The sequence below is a fragment of the Montipora capricornis genome, chromosome 14, assembly GCF_036669925.1.
Source record: "Montipora capricornis isolate CH-2021 chromosome 14, ASM3666992v2, whole genome shotgun sequence".
Lineage (NCBI taxonomy): Eukaryota > Metazoa > Cnidaria > Anthozoa > Scleractinia > Acroporidae > Montipora > Montipora capricornis.
In genome coordinates, this window is record NC_090896.1 from 41015614 (window position 1) to 41035883 (window position 20270).

Consider the following 20270-nt stretch of genomic DNA (forward strand, 5'->3'; position numbering starts at 1 on the left):
CCAGCGACCATGTCGTTTAAAGAAACGATCACTAATGCCAGCATTCGCAGCGGCAGAGGCACCACCTGATCTTAAGCTATGCAACCATGACTAGACTTAAGAAAACCTAGTTCATCTAAGTAATTAATTAAGCAAAAGCTTCCAAGCCCCGGTATAGGATATAGGTCGTGAACCTAATGAATCACTAAGAGTGGACTTGTGGTAAACAAGATTGCGAAATACAAAATCGGCAGAATTACAATCTATAGCAGGGAGATGAAAATATCTAGAATGTATCGTATAGGGACTAGTAACAGTACCTGTCCGAGCCATAAGAACTGCCATAAGAACTAAGGAACCATCCCTACACACGTCAGTCTTACTACAGGCAATAACATAATCGACATCACACAGCGCAACTTAGGCAGCTAATCAAAGATTAAAAAGCACAGTAAGAGGGTAATTAACAAAGCTGCAATTCGGAGACTAGACAGGTTAGCAGATGGTGAAGTATACTCTGGGACCTTAACTCGCCTTAAGTAACCTTAAGTCACCTTAATTCCACAAACACAACACACCTTAAAGTTAGCCTAAAATAGTTGAGAATGAGTCAATAAAGTAGTGGCAGATCAAAGGAGGCTCCACCCTAGGCTTGTCACCTTGTCGCGGTGGTGGAGTTTGTGTGTCTCAGTGACCCCAAGAGCTATGCCGGTGGGGACTTCGTCCCTGATGGGTTCAATCGTGCCGGATTGGTCGAGGGATAGAGACCTGACAAAGGACAGTCCCTGGTCCCCCAGGTTGGGGGTTGGGCGTTAGGCTAATCACCTAACCTCGTACGAAAATGAATGATTACAGAAACCTTACACATTAGAGGCAATCTACCGAATCTTGGGGGCCGAGCGGTACGCAACATGACACTCCAGAGTCGCCCAAAAACACAGTTGAGGATAGGAAACTGGAACGTGAGAACCTTGTATGCACAAGGAAAGACAGCCCAAGCGGCGAAAGCAATGAGAGAGGCTAAGTTGCAGATAATGGGTATAAGTAAAAGTAGATGGTGTGGATCGGGGAAGTTCATTCTCAGTACAGGTGAGACAAATTGAATGGTGTACTCTGGCAGAGACGACGAAGTTCACCAACACGACGTGGCCATCATGCTAAACAAAGATGCAGCAAAAGCCTTGATCAACTGGGCACCTATTGATGAGCGAATAATTTGAGCCAGATTCCATTCTAGGTACGTCAAGTTAACACTGATCCATGTCTATGCCCCCACCAATGACACTGATGAAGAGGTGAAAGATCATTTTTATGAGAGGCTCCAGACAAAAGTGAAAAAAACCCCGAAACACAACTTGCTAGTTATCACTGGAGATTTGAACGCAAAGGTAGGAAGCGATGTAGAAGGATATGAAAGAGTAATGGGTATACATGGAGTTGGAACCAGGAACGACAATGGCGAGAGACTATGCGATTTTTGCGGCATGAATGACCTGGTGATCACAGGTACGATATTTCCACATAAGGAGATCCATAAACAAACATGGATATTCCCTGATAGACGCACTTGCAATCAGATAGACTATGTGTTAATCAACAAGAAATTTAGAACTCTGTGCTAGACACAATAGCCATAAGATCAGCTGATAACTGAGGCTGAAGCTAAAAGCAGCTCCTAAAAGAAGTGGAATTAGAAGGACGAGATTTTACACTTAAAAGCTGCAGAACGATGGGTGTAGGAGGCAGTTTCGTTTGGAACTAAGGAACAGGTTTGCGATATTGCAGAGGGAGGAGCCGAAAGATGACGAAACAGATCAGCCAGAAGCTGAGCTGGAGAAGGCAAACGGCATCTTAGAGAAGGCTTACAATATGACAGCAAAGAAAGTTCTAGGATATAAGACAAGGAAAGTTAAGCCATGGATCAGTAAAGAATCGTGGGACCTGATTGAGCAGAGGAAAGAGATAAAACTAAAACTTGATGGAACCAACTCCGAGAGACTGAATGAAAAGAGGCGAGTAGAATACAATGCCAAAGACCAAAAGTGAAGAGGCAAACACGCAGGGACAAGAGGAATTTGTCAGTAGGGATATCAAGAGAAGCAGAGGAAGCACCAAATATGCAACACATGAAGACTCTTACAGCTTAACTAAAACGATCTGCAACGATAAACCACGGCAGAACACAGCAGTCAACGACAGAAATGGTAATGCCTTAATCAGCAATGAGGATAGAAGGAAGCGGTGGAGAGGGCATTTTATGGAGATACTCAATAGGGAGGAGCCAGCCTACCCGATCAATGAAGAAGATAGTGAACAGCAGGACATAGCTGACATAGACACGGGACCCGTGAGCAAAGCTGAGATAAGAAGGGCAATAAAGAGTGTTAAGAATGGTAAAGGCCCTGGTGAAGATATGATAACAGCAGAACTACTGAAGGCAGACCTTGAAACTGACAGAGTGAAAGAACTTATAGATACGATCTGGAGTCTGGAAAAGTTCCCAATTAAATGGAAGAGGAGACTCATTATTAAGATATCAAAAAAAAGGAACTTAAGAGAGTGTAAGAACGGGCGGGGAGTGACTCTCCTACCAGTTGTACGCAAGATATTGGGAAGAATTATAATTGACCGCATTCACATAGGGATTGACCACAGGCTCCGTAAGGAACAGGCTGGATTTAGATCTGGTAGAGGGACGACGAGCAAATTTTCATCTTACGCAATATATTAGAGCACGTGAATGAGTGGCAGGCAACTCTCTATGTCAATTTCGTAGATTTCGAGAAGGCGTTTGACTCAGTACACAGAAACGGCTTATGGATGATAATGAACCAGTATGGTATCCCACAGAAGATCATCAACATCGTTAAAGCGCTGTACGATGGCTTTGAATGTGCTGTTGTCGAGGAAGATGCAATCTCAGAATGGTTTGAACTAACGACTGGTGTCAAGCAAGGATGTACAATGTCTGGCTTTCTTTTCCTGCTCATTATAGACTGGGTAATGAGGCATACTGTGAGGGAGGAGGGAACTGGACTGAGGTGAAAATTTACATCAAAACTTGAGCACCTCGACTTCGCTGATGACGACGTAGCTTTAATTTCCTCAACACAAAGACACGTGCAATTGAAAACAAACAGGTTGGTAGAGAATGCAGAAAGGACAGGCCTTCGGGTAAACGTCGGGAAGTGCAAAGTCATGAGAGTAAATGCAAGGAATAATGAGGCCATCACAGTGAATGACCTAGCGTTGGAAGATGTAGAGAAGTTTAACTACCTAGGAGCCACAGTATGTAAACAAGGGAGCGGTGAAGAGTACATCAAAACTAGGCTAAGGAAAGCGAGAGGAGCGTTTGTGAACCTAAATCGAGTATGGAATTCCAGCAGTGTGTCGAGGAAAACGAAGTTCAGGCTATACGAAACATTGGTCAAACCAGTTCTCATGGATGGTTACGAAACATGGAAAATGAACTAAGGTGATGCTAAGAAAATCGATGTGTTTCAGTACTGATGCCTGAGAAGGATAATGAAGATTAAATAGCAAGACAAGATTAGTAATAGAGAGCTACTGGAAAGGGCTAACGTGGAGAAGGTGAGTGAACAGGTAAGAAGAAGGAGATGGCGATTCATTGGACACATCCTCAGACAGCAACCTGACAATGACTGTGTTACAGCCCTGACATGGACCCCAGAGGGAAAGAGAATCATCTAAGGTTTAGGGTAATGCGATCTGGTTCAACTGAAACAATACAAGCATGTGCCATATGACGTTTTGCTCGAGATGTTCGGCTAAAACACAACAGTGAAACCGCTCATGATTACATGACGTTCTAACTCACGCTAATCCGTCAACTGAAAAAGCGTTCGGTATAGAAAACAAACACATTTTAGCAACAGGCACTCTTCACAACGCAGAGTTACACCGTATTAATGATAAAAACCGAAAGTCCACTAGTCCCAACGAGGACAAAGCACGACAAGAGTAAAAGCAGATGGAAACCGAAGCACGGGTGCAGTAAAGAGTAAAGATGGCGACTAAAGTACGGGTGCAGTGTATTGAAAAGTGTAGCCAGCGAGCCAATGGCTTGAGAGCCAAGACCTCTTTCCTTGTACCAGCTTCTATTGCATTGTACCTATTTTTAGTTTGTTGTGTTTCTAACTTGAACACAGTGTGCCTATTCCTATCGTGTCATGGCTGGTTATTTCAAATCTCCCATGTCCAGTCAATAGTAGCTAAGCTTTTGTAGTACATGTTCCTTTTAGTATGTAACTTTTGATGGCGTTTTCGCTCTACAACTGTATTAATCTTGGAGATTGTTTGGCTTTCTTCACTAAAGAATTTATGAGTTTGACTACATATGATTCCGATCAACGCAACAACATTTCAGTGTCAGTGTACTTTTAATAGCCATTCAACTTATATTACTGTTATTATTATCGTTATCAAAAGCAATCAGCCCTGCGGCTCAATCCGTATAAAAGGTGGCTCCAAATCAAGTGGCAGAGTGGAGATTTTCTACAATGGTCATTGGGGCACAATTTGCAACGACGCGTGAGATATGAACGACGCGAGTGTAATATGCAGACAGCTTGGCTTCCCTCGTGCTTCTGCAGCGCACCATGGTTCCTACTATGGTCGAGGTACTGGTCTTATGTGGATGGATGACGTAGCTTACTCAGGCAGTGAGGCACACATCTACGATTGCAGGAATCGAGGATGGGGTGTCCATGACTGCCCTCACAGCAGAAATGCCAGTGTAGATTGTTGCTGGATTCGTCTAGCTGATGGTGGAGCTAACTATGGCCGCGTTGAGGTTTATCCTGACGGACAATGGGGAACAGTGTGTGATGATCACTGGAATACCAATGATGCCCGCGTTGCGTATCGCCAGCTCGGTCTCTCCGAAGCTACTCGTCAGTACCAAAGTGCACACTATGGTCAGGGATCAGGTCCGATCTCGTTAGATGATGTGGGCTGCGCTCATGGAGAAGCTTCCCTATCTTCCTGTAGCCATAGAGAAGGGGAAATTCACAATTGCGGTCACGGTGAAGATGCAAGAGTAGTTTGTTATTAGAGCGGTTTTCAAACTCGCTCTAACTATCGCAGTTAGCAAATATGTACTGTTCTTTCCGCATAATTTGAAAATATTAATGAGTTAGTGTCCTAATTATCATCCTCTATTGTGATATCATGTTTGTAGCGAGATGACACCTTTGGTCTCCGTTGTGAGAATTACGAAGCGAGAAAAAATAATAATGCAATGAAAGCCGTGGAAATTACGATCCTTGGTGGAAGCAAGGCCAAAGCGGAACGACAGAAATCAAAATCTAAAAATACGATCATCTCATTTTGAGTGAATGGAGTTGTTCTGCTACACCTTGTTCCTTTTATTCCTAGTCTTCCTTTTACAAGGTATTGTTAGAAAGGCCTGGATTGATATATTGTTAGCTGTCATTGATTGCTTAGAGGCAACGTGGCCAAACTAAAATGACCTTCTCGCGCCCGAGCACTTGTCCTTTCCAGGTTCGTCCTTGCATATGGTGGGTTGCGCCCGCAGTGCACGCGGCAGTCAAAATTTTAGTGTCCTAACGTAAGTGTTACGTTTCATGTGTGCCTAAATGACGTAGTTTAAAATGAACCGATCATGAGTATTTTTCCTTTTTTTCCCCCCAAGTTAAACAAATATAAAGGCAATATTAAAATTGTTTTGACCTGTTCTAATACTTGGCAAGAGATTTCTGGGTTAAGTTCTACGAAGAACAAACTATTTAGTGTATAATTTCTCAGCCAAAGTCTTGCCTTGCGAAAATAAGCCAGAGAGTTGCCGGACGCGGGTAACCTGGTTTTGGCGTCAAACTTAAAGTTCAAAACCCAAAAATGTTTCAAATTTTTAATTTGTTATCTGTGGGTTATTGATGTGATCTCCAGAGAGAAAAGTTCCCAGATTTAAATGCCCTTCGTGTGAACATTCATTCTCTTTTAGCAATAATTTGTATAATTATTACCGAACTGTCACCGATCACCGTCCCCAACCAAAACCGTCGCTAAGCTGCAAGGAGGCCACCGATTTATTTCTAGACAAGGACTTAAGCCCCTGCTAACGGAAAGCCAGAGACGGAAAGATCTGAAGTTTCTCGTACAAATGTACTTTGGACTGGAGGAAGGTTTCAACAAACTCCTCCGAAGCCGAGTCCTGTCGGCGAAGTCTTCTTCTGCCGAATAACTCCGTAACTATCTCAGTCCACCTTGAATAAAATTTTAAATCCGCTTTACTAATCCAATCCATATTATCGCAAATATTCACCGTATAAAGCTGTTGTAATATAATCTAAAATTCATGTATATAAATGAAGAGATCGATAGGCTAGGACTGAATGTCGATATCGAAGACGATCAACTGAAATTTCAATATTTTGTATCTAACCAATCAGAGAGCACACAATTGCTATGGCGTCAGGACAGTAAAATTTTTCCCACCCGCTGAATGCTGATTGGTCAATAAAAAAATTCAGGCGCGACAGCGGTATGCAAGGGTGTGGTTAAGTTACCCACCATTTGAATGAAAGCGAGACTGGAATTAATCTTGTTATGCGAAAGACCTCATTGCTGCTGTTAACTAGGTTGATTTACAGAAAACAAGCGACCGGATTCGTGTTAGACCAAGGTCAACTCTAGCCTTTGTTTTTCTTGCTTTCTTGTTTGTTTCGTTTTCCTTTTTCTTTCGTCATACAGTTAAACACCTCTCTCTTGTGTAATATTATGAATCAGACGGGATGAGCCAAGAAACGTTGTTCTCCACAAAGTTAACATTTGTTGCAACTCAGAGCGCAGTTTTCGTTCATGAAATCTGGATTTTGTGTGCATTCTCCATTTTGAGCCCAACTTTTACAATGCTTGTTTTTGTTCTTGCAACCTAGAGGAAATAATTTGCGTGAATAATAAAATTAACATTATATCCAGATAAGGGACGATTTGTATGGATTGCGTGCTAACAGCAAAAGATTTGGGGTTCAAATGTCTTTGGTCACAGAGATGGTTATGCGCTAATTTATTGAGACCAAATTTACGAAGATTACCTTGAGAACATATAACGCAGTTATGGAGATTTTCTTCAAATATACATATTTATTGTATGGCAAGCAATTCTGGGGCTAAATAGAGCACTCTGATTGGCTGGTTTTCGGTTAGGATTTTACAGTACGGACTATTGCCATAGACGCTCTGTTTCCTTATTTTTTCTCTCTCCTAGCAAATTCAAGTTGAGCAAAACACACGAAACTTTTAAAAAGCGGAAATTTCATTTTGTCATCACAACAGTACAATTATAGCAAGTAAAATTTAGTTCACTTGTAAAAGGTTACCGTTCAAAGTTCACCGATGGAAGGCGAAGATTACGAACATTCACCAAGAGAAGAAGTGTCCGATCGCTCAAACAAACGATGCCATACAATAAACCGGCAACTTAGTAACCTCAATTGCTCGGGACGTCGACCGTAATGGGGAATATTGGCTCTCGGTCGTTTCTGTCACAACCTTGGGTCAATATTCCCCAGTACGACCCTTGCGATCGGTTAGTAAGAGGTTATTATTGCACATTATACTGATCGCTAAAGACATGCTTTCCCCTTGCCACGTCATTTTTCGTTTCCGCCAGGAAATTTAAGTGGTCGTCAGTAATTGCAATAAATTGCAGTGCTCGAAATTAAAAAAGAAAAAAAAGAAAGAAAAGCTGCGGAAACCTAAGCTAAAAACGAATAGGAAACAGCATAGTACAAAGTTACTTAACATGCCGTTATAGAACTGTGGACTGTTTCGCCAGTTTCCAGCCAACAACAAACTGCATGTATAATGTGGAGCTGACGCTTAAAAGGGTGCAGTTAAGGCCAAAAATACATTTTTTGAAATCTTTCCTATGTTGGTGAGGCCTATTAAAGCCAAAACAGCTGTCCATGGCTGCCACTACCGGATAATAAGGCTGTGCGAATGCGTTAGGTACTGGCTGCCTTGGGCAAGTGTGAGTTTTGTGCCTTATTCAAAAGGTGAAGCTCTCGATTAGGTCGTACAGAGATGGTTTGTGTTAGGCTTAACCACAAGTTGCTCGACAACTCTTCATTTTTCGAGCAATTTTTGGCAACTTTTACCACTTTGAGCATATTGAGCATATTGATGTTTTTGTCACCTTTGTTTTTTAATTAAGCAACTTTTCGCAAAAAAATAGCTAGAAAGTTGTTCGAACGCCTGGCTAGTTAACGTTTTAGTAGAGCGAGCGAAGCAGAATGCTCTGATAGTCCACTGACCCATTTTATCACGTCGGTGCAATTGGGGTCCTGTAGCTATAGGCCAGCGGTATCGCATCGAAGATCACATTTTCCATAATTGTGGCCACGAATTGTGAACTCATCAAAGGAAGAAATTTATCTAATTCCAAGATCTACTAGAAACTGAAAACCTTATCAGAGAGGCAAAAATGAAGGGAACGAATAAAAGTGAGCCAACACTTTTATGGTTCATGAGATTTATCCAGCCCCCCTAGAGAATGTGTTTTCTTGTTTTAGTTGCACAATGGGAAAGAATGTACCATTGCAGGCCTATGCTCCTTAAATTGCATGATTTTAAAAGGGCGAATTTTGGAAATTTGGCATGCTTCATATAACTTTTTAATGTTATACAATGTACTTCATTCGAAGGAGAAAACGTAAGTGTATTTAAAATATTTCTTCTTTTAAGAAAGGGGCGACTTTGAAGCAATTGTTTTGAAGTATGAGCAACTTCGGGGCAACTTTTAAAGAATGTTTAGGCAACGTTTGAAGGATTTTAGAGCAATTTGTGGCTAAGCCTAGTTGGTGCCGAGTTTGGAGATCCTATGACGCTCAGTCAGAAGCTAGAAAAAGGACTGAGCCAAGGTTCCTGTAAAAGCTCCTTTAATTAATCTCCCTCATTTGCGCAGTGGCCTCATGGTTAGAGTGCTCGACTCCGGATCGAGTGGTCCGGGTTCGGGTCCTGGCCGGGGACATTGTGTTGAGTTCTTGGGCAAGACACTTCACTCTCACGGTGCCTCTCTCGACCCAGGTGTACAAATGGGTACTGGCGAAAATGCGGGGGGTAACCCTGCGATGGACTAGTCGCTTCATGCTACGGAAACCGGAGCATAACCGCCGGCCTCATGGGCCTTCCTAGGCTCGTAACAGACTTTACCTCCTCTGCCCTCTCTTTACGCGCATTCTTGTCAAGAAACCCGGGCCTGGCCATCCGTTTTTTCCTCCGTAACACCGGGAAAGCGTGCTCTTAAACATACAGCTAAATAAAACCAAAACAACATCCTTACATTGTGAGCAACTCCTCCAACAATATTCTTCCATGTATTCCCTATTCTTCTTGCACTGTCCATTTGCGGCCCAGCCAGGGCATTTATTAGGGCGTTTGTCGATGCAAGGCGCTTCAAATAAAAGCAATGAAATGTTCTTATAGAGTTAAGTACTAGACTTCAAGGCCAAGTTTGATCCTAATCAATGCACACCTCACCCACCTTTTCACCTCTTCCCAGTTTTAACTAGAAAAATTACCCATATCGTCTTTCGCGCTGAATTCAGGCATCAAAGCTTTAGAGGGGGAGTTGTTTCTATGTTTTAAGCACAAAATATTCGGGTCTCGTAGGGGCATGGAGCTGTCAGGTATGCAATCATGGTGTTTCTGGGATACGTAATTAACTATGATACCGTTTGTGCGTGCATTAGAATTCAAAGAAATTCAGCAAAAAGGATAAAAGAATTGAATCTAATCGAATAAAAATTAAATGAATTAAAATTTAAAAAACTATAGAAAAACGATTAAAATAAAAATACAATAAAATAAAGAAAATGTGTAAACGAAAAATGCCGACGAGTAATATCTCGCGCCCTCCTATTTGATTGTTACTGCTACTTGGACTACAAATGGCATCCCTCCAATTTTATGGAGGAATCTTCCTCTTGTTGATAACACAAGGAACCAGCCGTTAATGTCGAAAGCAATATCTGAAAAATGTGGGCCCTGTATAACAGATGATAATCGAAGACAACGAATGCATGGGTGCTATAGTGCTTTAGCCAACCCATAATTTATCCGCACCGGCCTTTCGAAAGCAAAAAGCTCAAAATTGAAGGTGAATTAAGTTTAATTAACCAGTTCTCTGAACGTTTGAAGGCAACCAACGTATACATAATATGTTAATTGCGTCGGCAAAATACATGTAATTGCGGCAGCAACGATTTCCCGATCAAACTACACGAGGGAAGTTGGAGAGGTATTTCATGATTGATCAGATTATAATGCAGACTGCAGATTTAGAGCGCCCTTCTTGCTTATTGTTTATTTGTTTGTTCTTCTTATAGAAGATATGTTTCTTTGATGTGGCTCGGGGATGCTCGGAAAAAGTCCGATCGCGCTCTTTTACGACCTTCCGATTACAACTTCGGATGCTCTACCGACTGAGCCATAGGATGCTCGTGGGACCTTAGCCATTAAACTAGGTTCAGGTGAAAATTGCCCTGCTATACTGCTATGACTGAAGTTGTCCAAAAGATGCTTTCTCACTACTTGACATCTGCTTCATAATAATAATGGGAATATCGTTCTCACAGCTCATTTGCATCAGTTGTCAAGACAACAGTCTTGAGTGTGCATTTTTAACTGCACTGATTCGATGATACTCCTCTTCATAAACTTACCACAAAACGAGCAACTTTTCCAGCAGTTTTGTGACATATACGGGTAAGAAGATTGACAAAGCCCTTTTGCGGCCCACTCTATGCAGTGGTCATTCTTGTTTTCGCATTTTGCTGGGGAGACACAAAACCAAAGTTAGTGACACCTTCTAACTAATAGTAATCTCGGATTATTGAAGTGAGTTCGACAGTCGCTTTGCAAGCAAAGGAGAAGGGTAGTGAACGAAACAATGATAAGGTGTGCAACCGTCATTTGCACATATAACGCATCAATGCACGTATGACTTTAACTGAAAAAGCAGACGAACGAAAAAAACGAAAATTTGACAAAGCTAACCCTATGTACAGGACAACTCCTAATGTCGAACGCAATAAATGTCAGTGAAAAGTACCTAGACTTCAAGATGTAATAAAAAGAAAAGCTGAAAGCTTTAAATTAAATTAAATTATACTGTAGAAATTTAAGGCCTTCGGGTTGGGTAACTTGCGACACCGGAGTTATTTTAAGTTGCAAGAAGCGACCTGATTTCCAGTTAAAACTTCGACATCGACAAGACAACTGCTAAGTAAAGCTCGCGCCATGATGCAGGGCATGGCCCGCCGTCTCAATTCTAATGAGAACTTCCGCTTAGATGACTCATTTAAAAGAAAAACTAAACAGAAAACCCAATGGATCCTTATCTCGACCCTTAAAACATGAAAAGAAATGAGCGAGACGAAGGCCAAAAAAACTGTGGTCGTCTCGGGGGGCGTGAGACTAAACCTCGAACCCAGGGTCTTTCGCTTATCAGTCCATTGTCCCTGAAAAAAAGGTGAGAGGCTGACGAGATCGACTCACCCCTAACTGGAAAATATATGCAGGGGATATCGAAGGTGTGTCGTGCATTTATCGTAAGCAGTCACTGCACGGTTAACACAAGCTGACAGGTTTATTTGCATGACTATTTATACTGTATAAAACAACTAGTGCAAGATTTGAAAGCGCTCCAATTACGAGCAATATCGAGATTTCTGGCATGCAAACGTAAATTTAAATCAGCCAACAACGAAGAGAAACAAAACTTAACCACAACTTGAACAGCTTCTCCAGCATTTATTTTCCATAAATTTTCCATTTTTTCGACACTCCCCGTTTTTGGCCCAAGTTGGGCATCTTGTGAGCATAATGTCGACACAAGGAGCTGGGAAAAACAGAATACATAGTAAGAACAGAATGTTCAGTTGTCCACGTCTAAAACGTAGAAAATGAGAATTCTCGCAAGTCTTTGAGCAGTAAATAACAAAGTGGCTTGAAGGTTCGAATATTTTTCTTTGCGTGATATGCAAGCCAATATCCTTCTCGATCGGTTGTGCTTATCGATGAATCATGATTGTTTAACCAGTCAAAGATATTTAAAGTTTAATTTCTTGGTGCCATGCACTTATATCTTTGTCTTGAAACTTCAACTATATTACTTAATGAACACAACTGCGAGGCACACAGTCAGCTATTGGTCCAGAACGTCCCATAACTTCGCATGCCCAAATGCCGGCAATAACGTAACAGTACAACCGATCTAATAACCCATTCTTTATTTTATGTGTACTCTCACTTCAGCAATAAGACGAATCTGGGAAGTCCACAAATGAAAGTAATTATATGCACGCAGATTTCAATAAGCGTCACGAAGTGTCCCCTTGCTCTTTTCCCCGTCAGTTGTGTCACGCAATACAGATACTTAACGTCACAAAGTGTCCTCAAATTCTGCTTCTCAAGTAAGGATAAACAGCTGCATTTACCGTAAGCTAAAAGTAACGCTAACCTTTACCCTTAACTTATTGTTGGAAATAGATAGCAAATTATGGAAAGCCATAACATTCTTATTTAATCGTTGTTCTTTTGGTCCTGAAATTTTGTCTAGATGTTTTGGAGTTTTGTCATAGTGTACTGTGGCAACATTATTATGTGGTGTGGTTTTGTTATTATGAAGTGAGGTCTTGTCATTATGTGACGAGGCTTGCTGGTCACGTGTTGTGTTTCCGTCATGATGTGTTGAGGTCTTCTTTTGACGTGCTATATTTATAATCACATAAAAGGAGAAACGCGACGTCATAAGAGAACCTCACCACATAAAATGTAAACACAGCACGTCAAAAGAAGACCTCACCACACAATGACAAAACCACACCACAAGACAAAAATTCAAGACTAAAAGAATAAAGATTACATAAGAAAGTTATGGCTTTCCATTTCCACGCTTAACCATAAATTTATGTCGTCCTGAAACAACATCACCATTCTCTGAAATAAAGGCGATTCTCAAAAAAAAAAAAAAAAAAAATTTGCACTATTCTGTGTGTGCAATTGTTTACTACCTTTATTCTTCTATCGGGAGAAGAATAAACCAATGCTCACTATTCCATTTATTCGGAAAACAGGATAAATTCCCGAATGACTAAGTCCCGTTTCAAACGTCGAACTTTACAAGTGCCGAATCTAATGCAAATGAGAAAAATCTATTATTTTCGCTCATTTGCGTTAGATTCGGCACATGTAAGGTCGACGTTTGAAACGGGCCAAAATAAACTGAACATTCCGCATATTACTCTTCTCGGAAAAAAAAGTGTGCTGGAAATAACCAACCACAATTAGAGCAGCTTCTCCAGCACTTTTGTTCCATGAATTTCCAATTCTTGCCGCATTCTCCATCCTTAGCCCATCTGGTACAAAGGTTATGTTCGTTTTCACACCTCGCTAAAACGGAATCAATAAGCAGTGAATATACCCTAATTTAACAATTATTCAAAGGGGCGTGTTGGATATGATATGATATGATATGATAGATAGCCAACAAGACTCGTAGCGACGAGGCCTATTTCCCTTTCGTAAACGGTCGTTGCCATTTGAAGCGGCCGTTGCCATTTCTCAGAACGGTCGTTGCCATTTGAAGCGGTCGATGCCATTTTTTAGCTCTGAATTACACTCATTAGGTCTAAGAACTCAAAAGGTTGCGGTTGCTGGGAGTTGTGTCTCGCTGGTCATATGAGTTAGGGTTCGGGTAACCGTTAGGGTTCTGTTTAGGGTGAGGGCTAAGAACCCGAGTTCGAGTTTTGAAAATTTCGGAGTCTTTTTTTCCTCCAGTTTTTCTTTTATAAATGTTCTTTTTTCCCTTTTTTGTCTTAATTTTTGTTAATATTTTTTCTTAGTTTGTTTCTTTTAATTTTCTTTGAAGTGAAGTGTGTAGTCGACCGTTATAAATGGCATCGACCGTTACAAATCAGGGGCACCCAACGTCAATTTTCGGAAAATATCTGTTCGGAAGACGATTTGAGATCTAGAATTTTCGGAACATTTGTTGTAAAATTCCTTGCCTTGCCTGCCTGTCCTAGGATTTTCGAACATTTAAAACATGGTATAATTGCCCACTTTTACCGGATTTTTATCCTAAAAAGGTCACCTAGAATTTTCGGGAGTCTTTTTTCTGGCTGAAATTTTAGGAAAGGTAAGTTTTGGTTACCATAATTTTCGGATCACTAGACTTTCAGCTAGGGCATCCGAACAGATAAAAAAATTTTAGGGGATAAAAATATGCCTATATCTACCGTTTAAATACTAAAATACGTTTAACAATGCTATGTTTAAGTGGTTTTGAACTATATTCTCGTTGGGTGCCCCTGTCAAATGGCAACGACCGTTCTGAGAAATGGCAAAGACCGTTTACGAAAGGAAATTTGCAGCGCCGAGTTGGCTATAATCATCTCATATCCAACAAACGCGAGTGGAATGGCTGTTTTACTAAAAGTGCCTCCAAAATACTGATGGTTTGCATTTGATATCACGGCGGCCATGTTGGTGTACAGAACAATGCAGCAAAATGTCTTTTGGGAATTTGTCTCTATTATTATGCAAAACTTGTGGGGTCATTTTCTATTCATTTGTACACCAACATAGCCAACTCATCACGTGGATTCAAACCAAGAATAGATTACTTAGCTCCGTTTAATTTTGAGCTGACGCGTACGCTTGCATGGTATCTTAGCTCCTATACCATGATGGCTAAGGCACTGAAAACTTCTGAACTTTATTATGGAGTGTTTTCATTCAAGTGATCAGTAAACTTGTTTTTCTGCCGAAACAAAAAAAAAAACGTTTGCATGACAATAGAGCTACATTCCCGGAGGATTAGTTGGGGACACCAACATGGCCACCGCTCCATTGCTTCGGTACAACAACATGGCCGCAGTGACGTCACGTGAAAACAATCTATACAATGATACAGTTTTCAATAATATCTAAACTTTTTATACAGTGTATTATCTTGTTTTTTTGTTGTTTGTTTTTCTGGGAGCATTGTTCATCTGCCATTGTTATTTTCACCCCAAAAAACAACTGATTTCAATTACCTCTGTACACTGTGTTCACCTTCTCACGTTCAATTAGATCACTGCTGGTAGTTACGCATGTGGTCTCTTCGGTCAGTAGTTTAAGGTGCTTACTGCAGTTATCGGGACTGGTAACTGGTAACTAGACATTTCAAAGGCCTTTTTCTCAAAATCCAGCCGTACGACCCCACCTTAAAATTTCAGAATTTCCTTAGCTAGGAAAAAATATACATGTATAGAAATAAATAGTTTTAGTATAAATACACAGGTGATTATACAAAATCGCGCGCTGTCATTGGCTCGCTATCTCGGATTATCAGCCGATAATCACCTCGACGGACAAAATGGCTGCCAGTACTCGTTTTGCCGCTGTAAGTGAAGATGATTTAGCTTTTTTTTTTCTTTCTTTTTTGAAATAATCACCTTTGCATTTATACTAAAACAATTTTTCGCCTCAGGCTCAGTGGTTATCGGCGAATATTCACCTCCACTTCGTCTGCGTGAATATTCACCGATAATCACTTCGCCTTCGGCGAATAATTGTTAAATATCTGTCAGACAGGTTTTTGGCAAATGTTAAAAACGTCGATTTTCGTTTATTATGATAATAACTGAAAAACTGTCGGATACATCCTTTTTAAAATATGTTGACGGTTTCGTCGTCATAGTTTTTAGTAATTCCCAAAATTTTAACCCTGGTCGTACTGTTAGGTTTTGAGAAAAAGGCCTTTGAAATGTATAGTTTCCAGTCCCCCCTCCCTGAGCTCGAGATTTCTAAATCTTGAATTAAAGATTCTTAAATAAATATAAATAAATAAATATTGCTAGTGCTAATCACCCTTACTTGCAGTCGAGGACTGAATTGCGAAGGGCGCGGCTCACGACATCGGACTGAAAGCATACAAAGGCGCCTCTGGCTGCCGCTATACAGTCCATGTTTGATGTCGGAGCACAGCACCACAGCTAGATGTTAATTAGCTGTGAGTCGATTTTGATTTTGATGAGGGAGGAAAACCGGAGTACCCGGAGAAAAACCCTCGAGTCAGGTTGAGATCGACTGAAACTCAGCCCACATGCTAGCCGAGGCCAGAATTGAACCCCGGCTTGCAGTGGTGGGAGGCCCGATAGATAACCACTAAGCCACCCTGACTCCCATTCTTTCCATGTCGACCACTTGAGCTGAACAATGTGACACACCACTATAACTGAATGGTCATTTCTGATTTTGCCAGAGTGGCAAAAGATTGACTTTCCCATACTTTCCCTCTCCTCCTAATCCAATGGGCCTTAATCACACGGCTGCCATAAATATTGAGTTTAGAGGGTTTGAAAACTTTTGTTTTGTCCCACCGGAACTCGTTACCAAACATTTCAGCTCGAGCCTAGTGGTACGAAATCTATTGTCTATGGCCAATATGGCCGCTGCGCAAATAAGGCCCATGTTGGCTTAGAAATGGCTAAATTAAAGGCTTGCACAGTATTTTTCACCACCTTATCAACACCTGTATGGAGGAGGGGGGATAGGGCATCGAACTTTGCCGGAGTTTGTGAGTGAATGTCCAATGATGTTCACGCTGGAATTTTTCCCAAGAGTTTTTTTCAAGTAACTAAATGACCGTGAAGAGTGCACCAAAACTATCTTTCATTTTCGCAAGGATTACGGCCGCCTTCCACCATATACATGAACGTTAGGAACAGGCCGGCTAACAAATTTAAAGTCATGAGCTCTTGGCTTACTTAAAGAAATTTTCTTTAAGTAAGCCAAGAGCTCATGACTTTAAACGACTCCTAATCTCGCATCATATTAGCTAGGTGTCTGCAACTTTCCATCCCTCCCCTCCCCCACCCACTCTCTTACCCCACCCCCGTCCTTCCGAATTGAAACCTTACCACAGCTTGTACAGCTCCGCCGACAGTTTGCCATCATATAAGCGGGGTTCTTGATGCACTCTCTCTTGTTTGCCCAGTTTATGCAGTGTGGAGATTTATTAATGCATGGGGCTGAAATACACAATCAAGTTGAATGGAAATTAATGAAGAAAATCGGTAATGTGTTTTAGTAAATCGGTTCTCCATTGATTGTCAAAAGTAATTTGATTGCTTTGATTTTACCTTACTGCGCAAAAGAACATTAATTATCATCATCAATCATCATATTAAAGCCTTAACGAAAACCATATAGGAATAAAAATTCTTAGTTTTTTACAAATTGTGAAATCATAAAACTTCCGCAAAATCAATGTGAATGTACAAGGAATAAGAAGCAAATAAGAAATTAAAGGAAACCTCTACGAAAACAAGAATTTAACTTTAAAATACTGAGCATTATGCTTATCACCGAAAGAATGTAAGCGTTTTTGCGAATACAATAAAGGCAACCATTACACTTCACTTTAATCCATTTTACAGTTGTGTGATTAGTTATCTGACCTATGAATGAAAGTGAGGCTGGAGGTGACCTTGTTTTGATAGAAACCTCACTGCCTTTCTTATGTAAATTCTTACTAATTAGCATGACAACAGAATCGTGAACATAAGAAAAGGAAGGAGGTCTGTATCATAACAGGGTCAACATTAGCCTCACTCTCATTTAATGGCCAGGTAACTAAGCACACAACTGTGAAGAGGTCTCTTATTCAAAATGGCAGCGCCCGAGAAATTTGAAAACCAAAACAAGCGTCTTTGAAGTTTGTCTACTTCGGATATAAACGTTTCCGTTGGAAAAAAGATTGGACAATTTGGACTGTAAACATTATGTTCAATATTTTAAAGTCAACTTCTTGTTTTAGTGGAGGTTCCCTTTAAGAATGTGACAGATTAACTCGAAGAATGAGATTGCTCTTGTCTCGCTCAGGGAAATTCACAATACGTTTTCTAATTCTCAAGTTACAAGAAGGCGCAGAGCAATGAGCTAATTGGTCGGTTAAAAATCTGGAACAACATATCCCGTCATTTTCAGTTACGCAGCCTGTGTGGCATGCGTAATCGGGGAAAGGAAGCGAGGGGCAAATAAGGGGAACTGGGAAGACGGAAAAGAGACCCTCTCCCCAGTTCTCCCTCATTTTTCCCTCGCTTCCCTTCCTCGATTACGCCTGCCAAGCAGGCTAAAGTTATGTATTTATTGCACGGATTCACTTTACGTCATGATTGGTCAACTTAGTGTCATGTCGATTGGTCAAAGCAATTACCTTAGGTGAAAGAATATGATATGGCCACCTTATCTTAACGCTTTAAACGTGTAACATCTGATCGATATGGCACTGGAAATCGGGGTTGCGTGATCTTTTAACGCCTCCATTATCAGCCATTTTTCAGCCACACCTCTGGTGTTCGGAAAGAAAACATTTTCACACTGATTGACAAGTCCCATGTCTCGAGGAAAGGAGATCAACTTAAGCCCTGATCTCCCAACTATCCCCTCCACTGGCTATGTCAATGAGAAGAAAAGAGCACCGAGTTACTTACCAGCTGCTTCTTGTTGGCCCTTTGGCTTTGGTCCCGGTAGGTGGGGAATCCCTATCGGCGGGAAACCACCGGTAATCATTGCCTGAGGGGCTATCCTAGGAACTCCCGCGACTCCGACCGTTTGGCTTGCTGAAGACACAGGAGGAAAATTCGGATTCAATATGACAATGGTGTAATTTTTTCCGGGTTTTCCAACGGGATTTCCAAGGGTCAAAATTGCACTTCCCGTTTGAAGAGAGGATGGTGACACAATAGTCATATTAGTCATCGACTGATTTGACGTTATTGTAATCGGTGCAAGTGTTGGTACAGTAGAAGACTGATTAAAGACTGGGGGAGGAGTTGAAGTTGCAGAGGGGGAGGTGGCCACTCCCCCAGAGCTGGCAGCACTAGTGACATCGGCTATAGGACTGGGACTAGTAGGAAAAATGGCCTGTGGTGCTCCGGAAACAGCTAAATTGACTGGCTTCACATAAGGGGATACCCCAACTTGTGCCTTCTCAACCATCTTCAAGAAGTCTTTTAATGCATCAGTAAGTGCAATGTTCCTCTTAGACCCGTTCTCAACGGCTTTTGAATCTTCTGCATGCTCCAACGGAGTATTTGCCCCAGAAAATTCATCTTGATCGAGCTCTTCGGTAACATTTATTATCTTGTTCTCCTTTTGTACCAAACAATTGTTGCCCACGCTGCAATTGTATTGTTTGCTTCCTCTGACCCAAATAAACCCTGTTGTCAAAACAATGAAGATCATCGCACAATATCTGTCCAGTTTCATTTTCTGACGTCTGAAAAATCCAGCAATCGGTGTATCGATGGGTTCCAAATTACTTTTCAATTTCTCCCAAAAATCTAAATGTTACCACACTTGATCATTTAAATCCATTCTAGGCGAGCTGTTCTTTTAACTTTACGTTATTCATGGACAAACATGTGAAGAAGTTTACAAACAAGAAACATCGTCTAATTCACCATTTTCTTTTTTTTTAACAATGCAGGCAGCCCGAGAAGGCCTGAAGTCCTCAAGTAGTAAAATATTCTAAGAGGTGAATCGAATAAGCGAAGATTGGTTATGTAAAGAAATTGGAACAGGTTACATTTGACTTTGTTGGGGTGTTTTGTCATAGATGAAACGTGCCACCTGCCAGAAAACGAATGAAAAGACATGTAGAGATTGCCACAACCAGGTAACACTATAGGGTTGTGGAAAACTCTTCACAATCTCTTCCTTGTTGATAAGGTTCTATCATTCTAGGAGCGTAAGAACGGTTAGATCTGGGTAAGTACAAAGAAAATTGCTTTTTCTCATAATCTCAATTCATTGAAAGACAGGAGGTAAAATTTTACGCATGTAGATCACTGGCGCCAGAAAAGATAAATAAATCGCTGCCACATCAGAATAATATAATTTTTATGCGACCTCCATAAGTTTCTCACTTATATTGTTACTTATAATCCGTCAAATAATACCTTCTGGGAAATATCCGAGTGATACTTCCCAATTTTCAAAACTGTGCGTTTTGGGAAAAATATTTGAAGGATAATAAACACAATAGCCTCTACTTAGCGGGAGTAAATACTCCGATATTTCTCCTTAAAGTTCAAGTTCTTTTCCTCGAAGGTCACAGTTTTCATATGCTCTCGGATAACGTTAACTATGTTGTTCTCGGAACAGATGATGTCCGTGGACAAATATCCGTCCATATTTTCACACCAAATGGAGAGTGCGTTCGACGCCGTCACTTTAACGTATATACCTAA

General features: G+C 41.0%; 1 protein-coding gene, 1 long non-coding RNA gene and 1 pseudogene across 6 annotated transcripts in view; 2 read left to right on the forward strand and 1 right to left on the reverse strand.

The window, feature by feature from the left end:
• The first annotated feature begins 4336 nt into the window (after window positions 1-4336).
• On the forward strand, window positions 4337-6283 carry LOC138031985 (neurotrypsin-like; annotated as a pseudogene).
• On the reverse strand, window positions 5858-19287 carry LOC138032784 (uncharacterized). Its single transcript, XM_068880511.1, has 7 exons — window positions 18510-19287; window positions 16935-17045; window positions 13306-13416; window positions 11750-11863; window positions 10686-10796; window positions 9305-9415; window positions 5858-6892 (listed from the first exon to the last, which is right to left on the reverse strand). Exons 1-7 carry the CDS (start codon window positions 19285-19287, stop codon window positions 6783-6785), a joined length of 1446 nt encoding a protein of 481 aa, XP_068736612.1. The 3' UTR covers window positions 5858-6782.
• A 394-nt stretch (window positions 19288-19681) lies between these two features.
• Window positions 19682-20270, forward strand: part of LOC138032804 (uncharacterized) — a 9773-nt gene continuing 9184 nt past the window's right edge. For all 5 annotated transcript variants that reach the window (XR_011128464.1, XR_011128462.1, XR_011128461.1 and 2 more), the window contains exon 1: window positions 19682-19788. This is a non-coding gene — a long non-coding RNA (uncharacterized lncRNA). The remainder of the gene's footprint in view (window positions 19789-20270) is intronic.

Coding starts and splice junctions, on each gene's coding strand:
- LOC138032784 (XM_068880511.1), bottom strand. CDS start 19,287: ATGAAACTGGACAGATATTGTGCGATGATCTTCATTGTTTTGACAACA. Junction 13,417..16,934: donor GCGGAGCTGTACAAGCTGTG/GTAAGGTTTCAA, acceptor ATTCCGTTTTAG/CGAGGTGTGAAAACGAACAT. Junction 6,893..9,304: donor TTGGAGGAGTTGCTCACAAT/GTAAGGATGTTG, acceptor TATTTCCTCTAG/GTTGCAAGAACAAAAACAAG.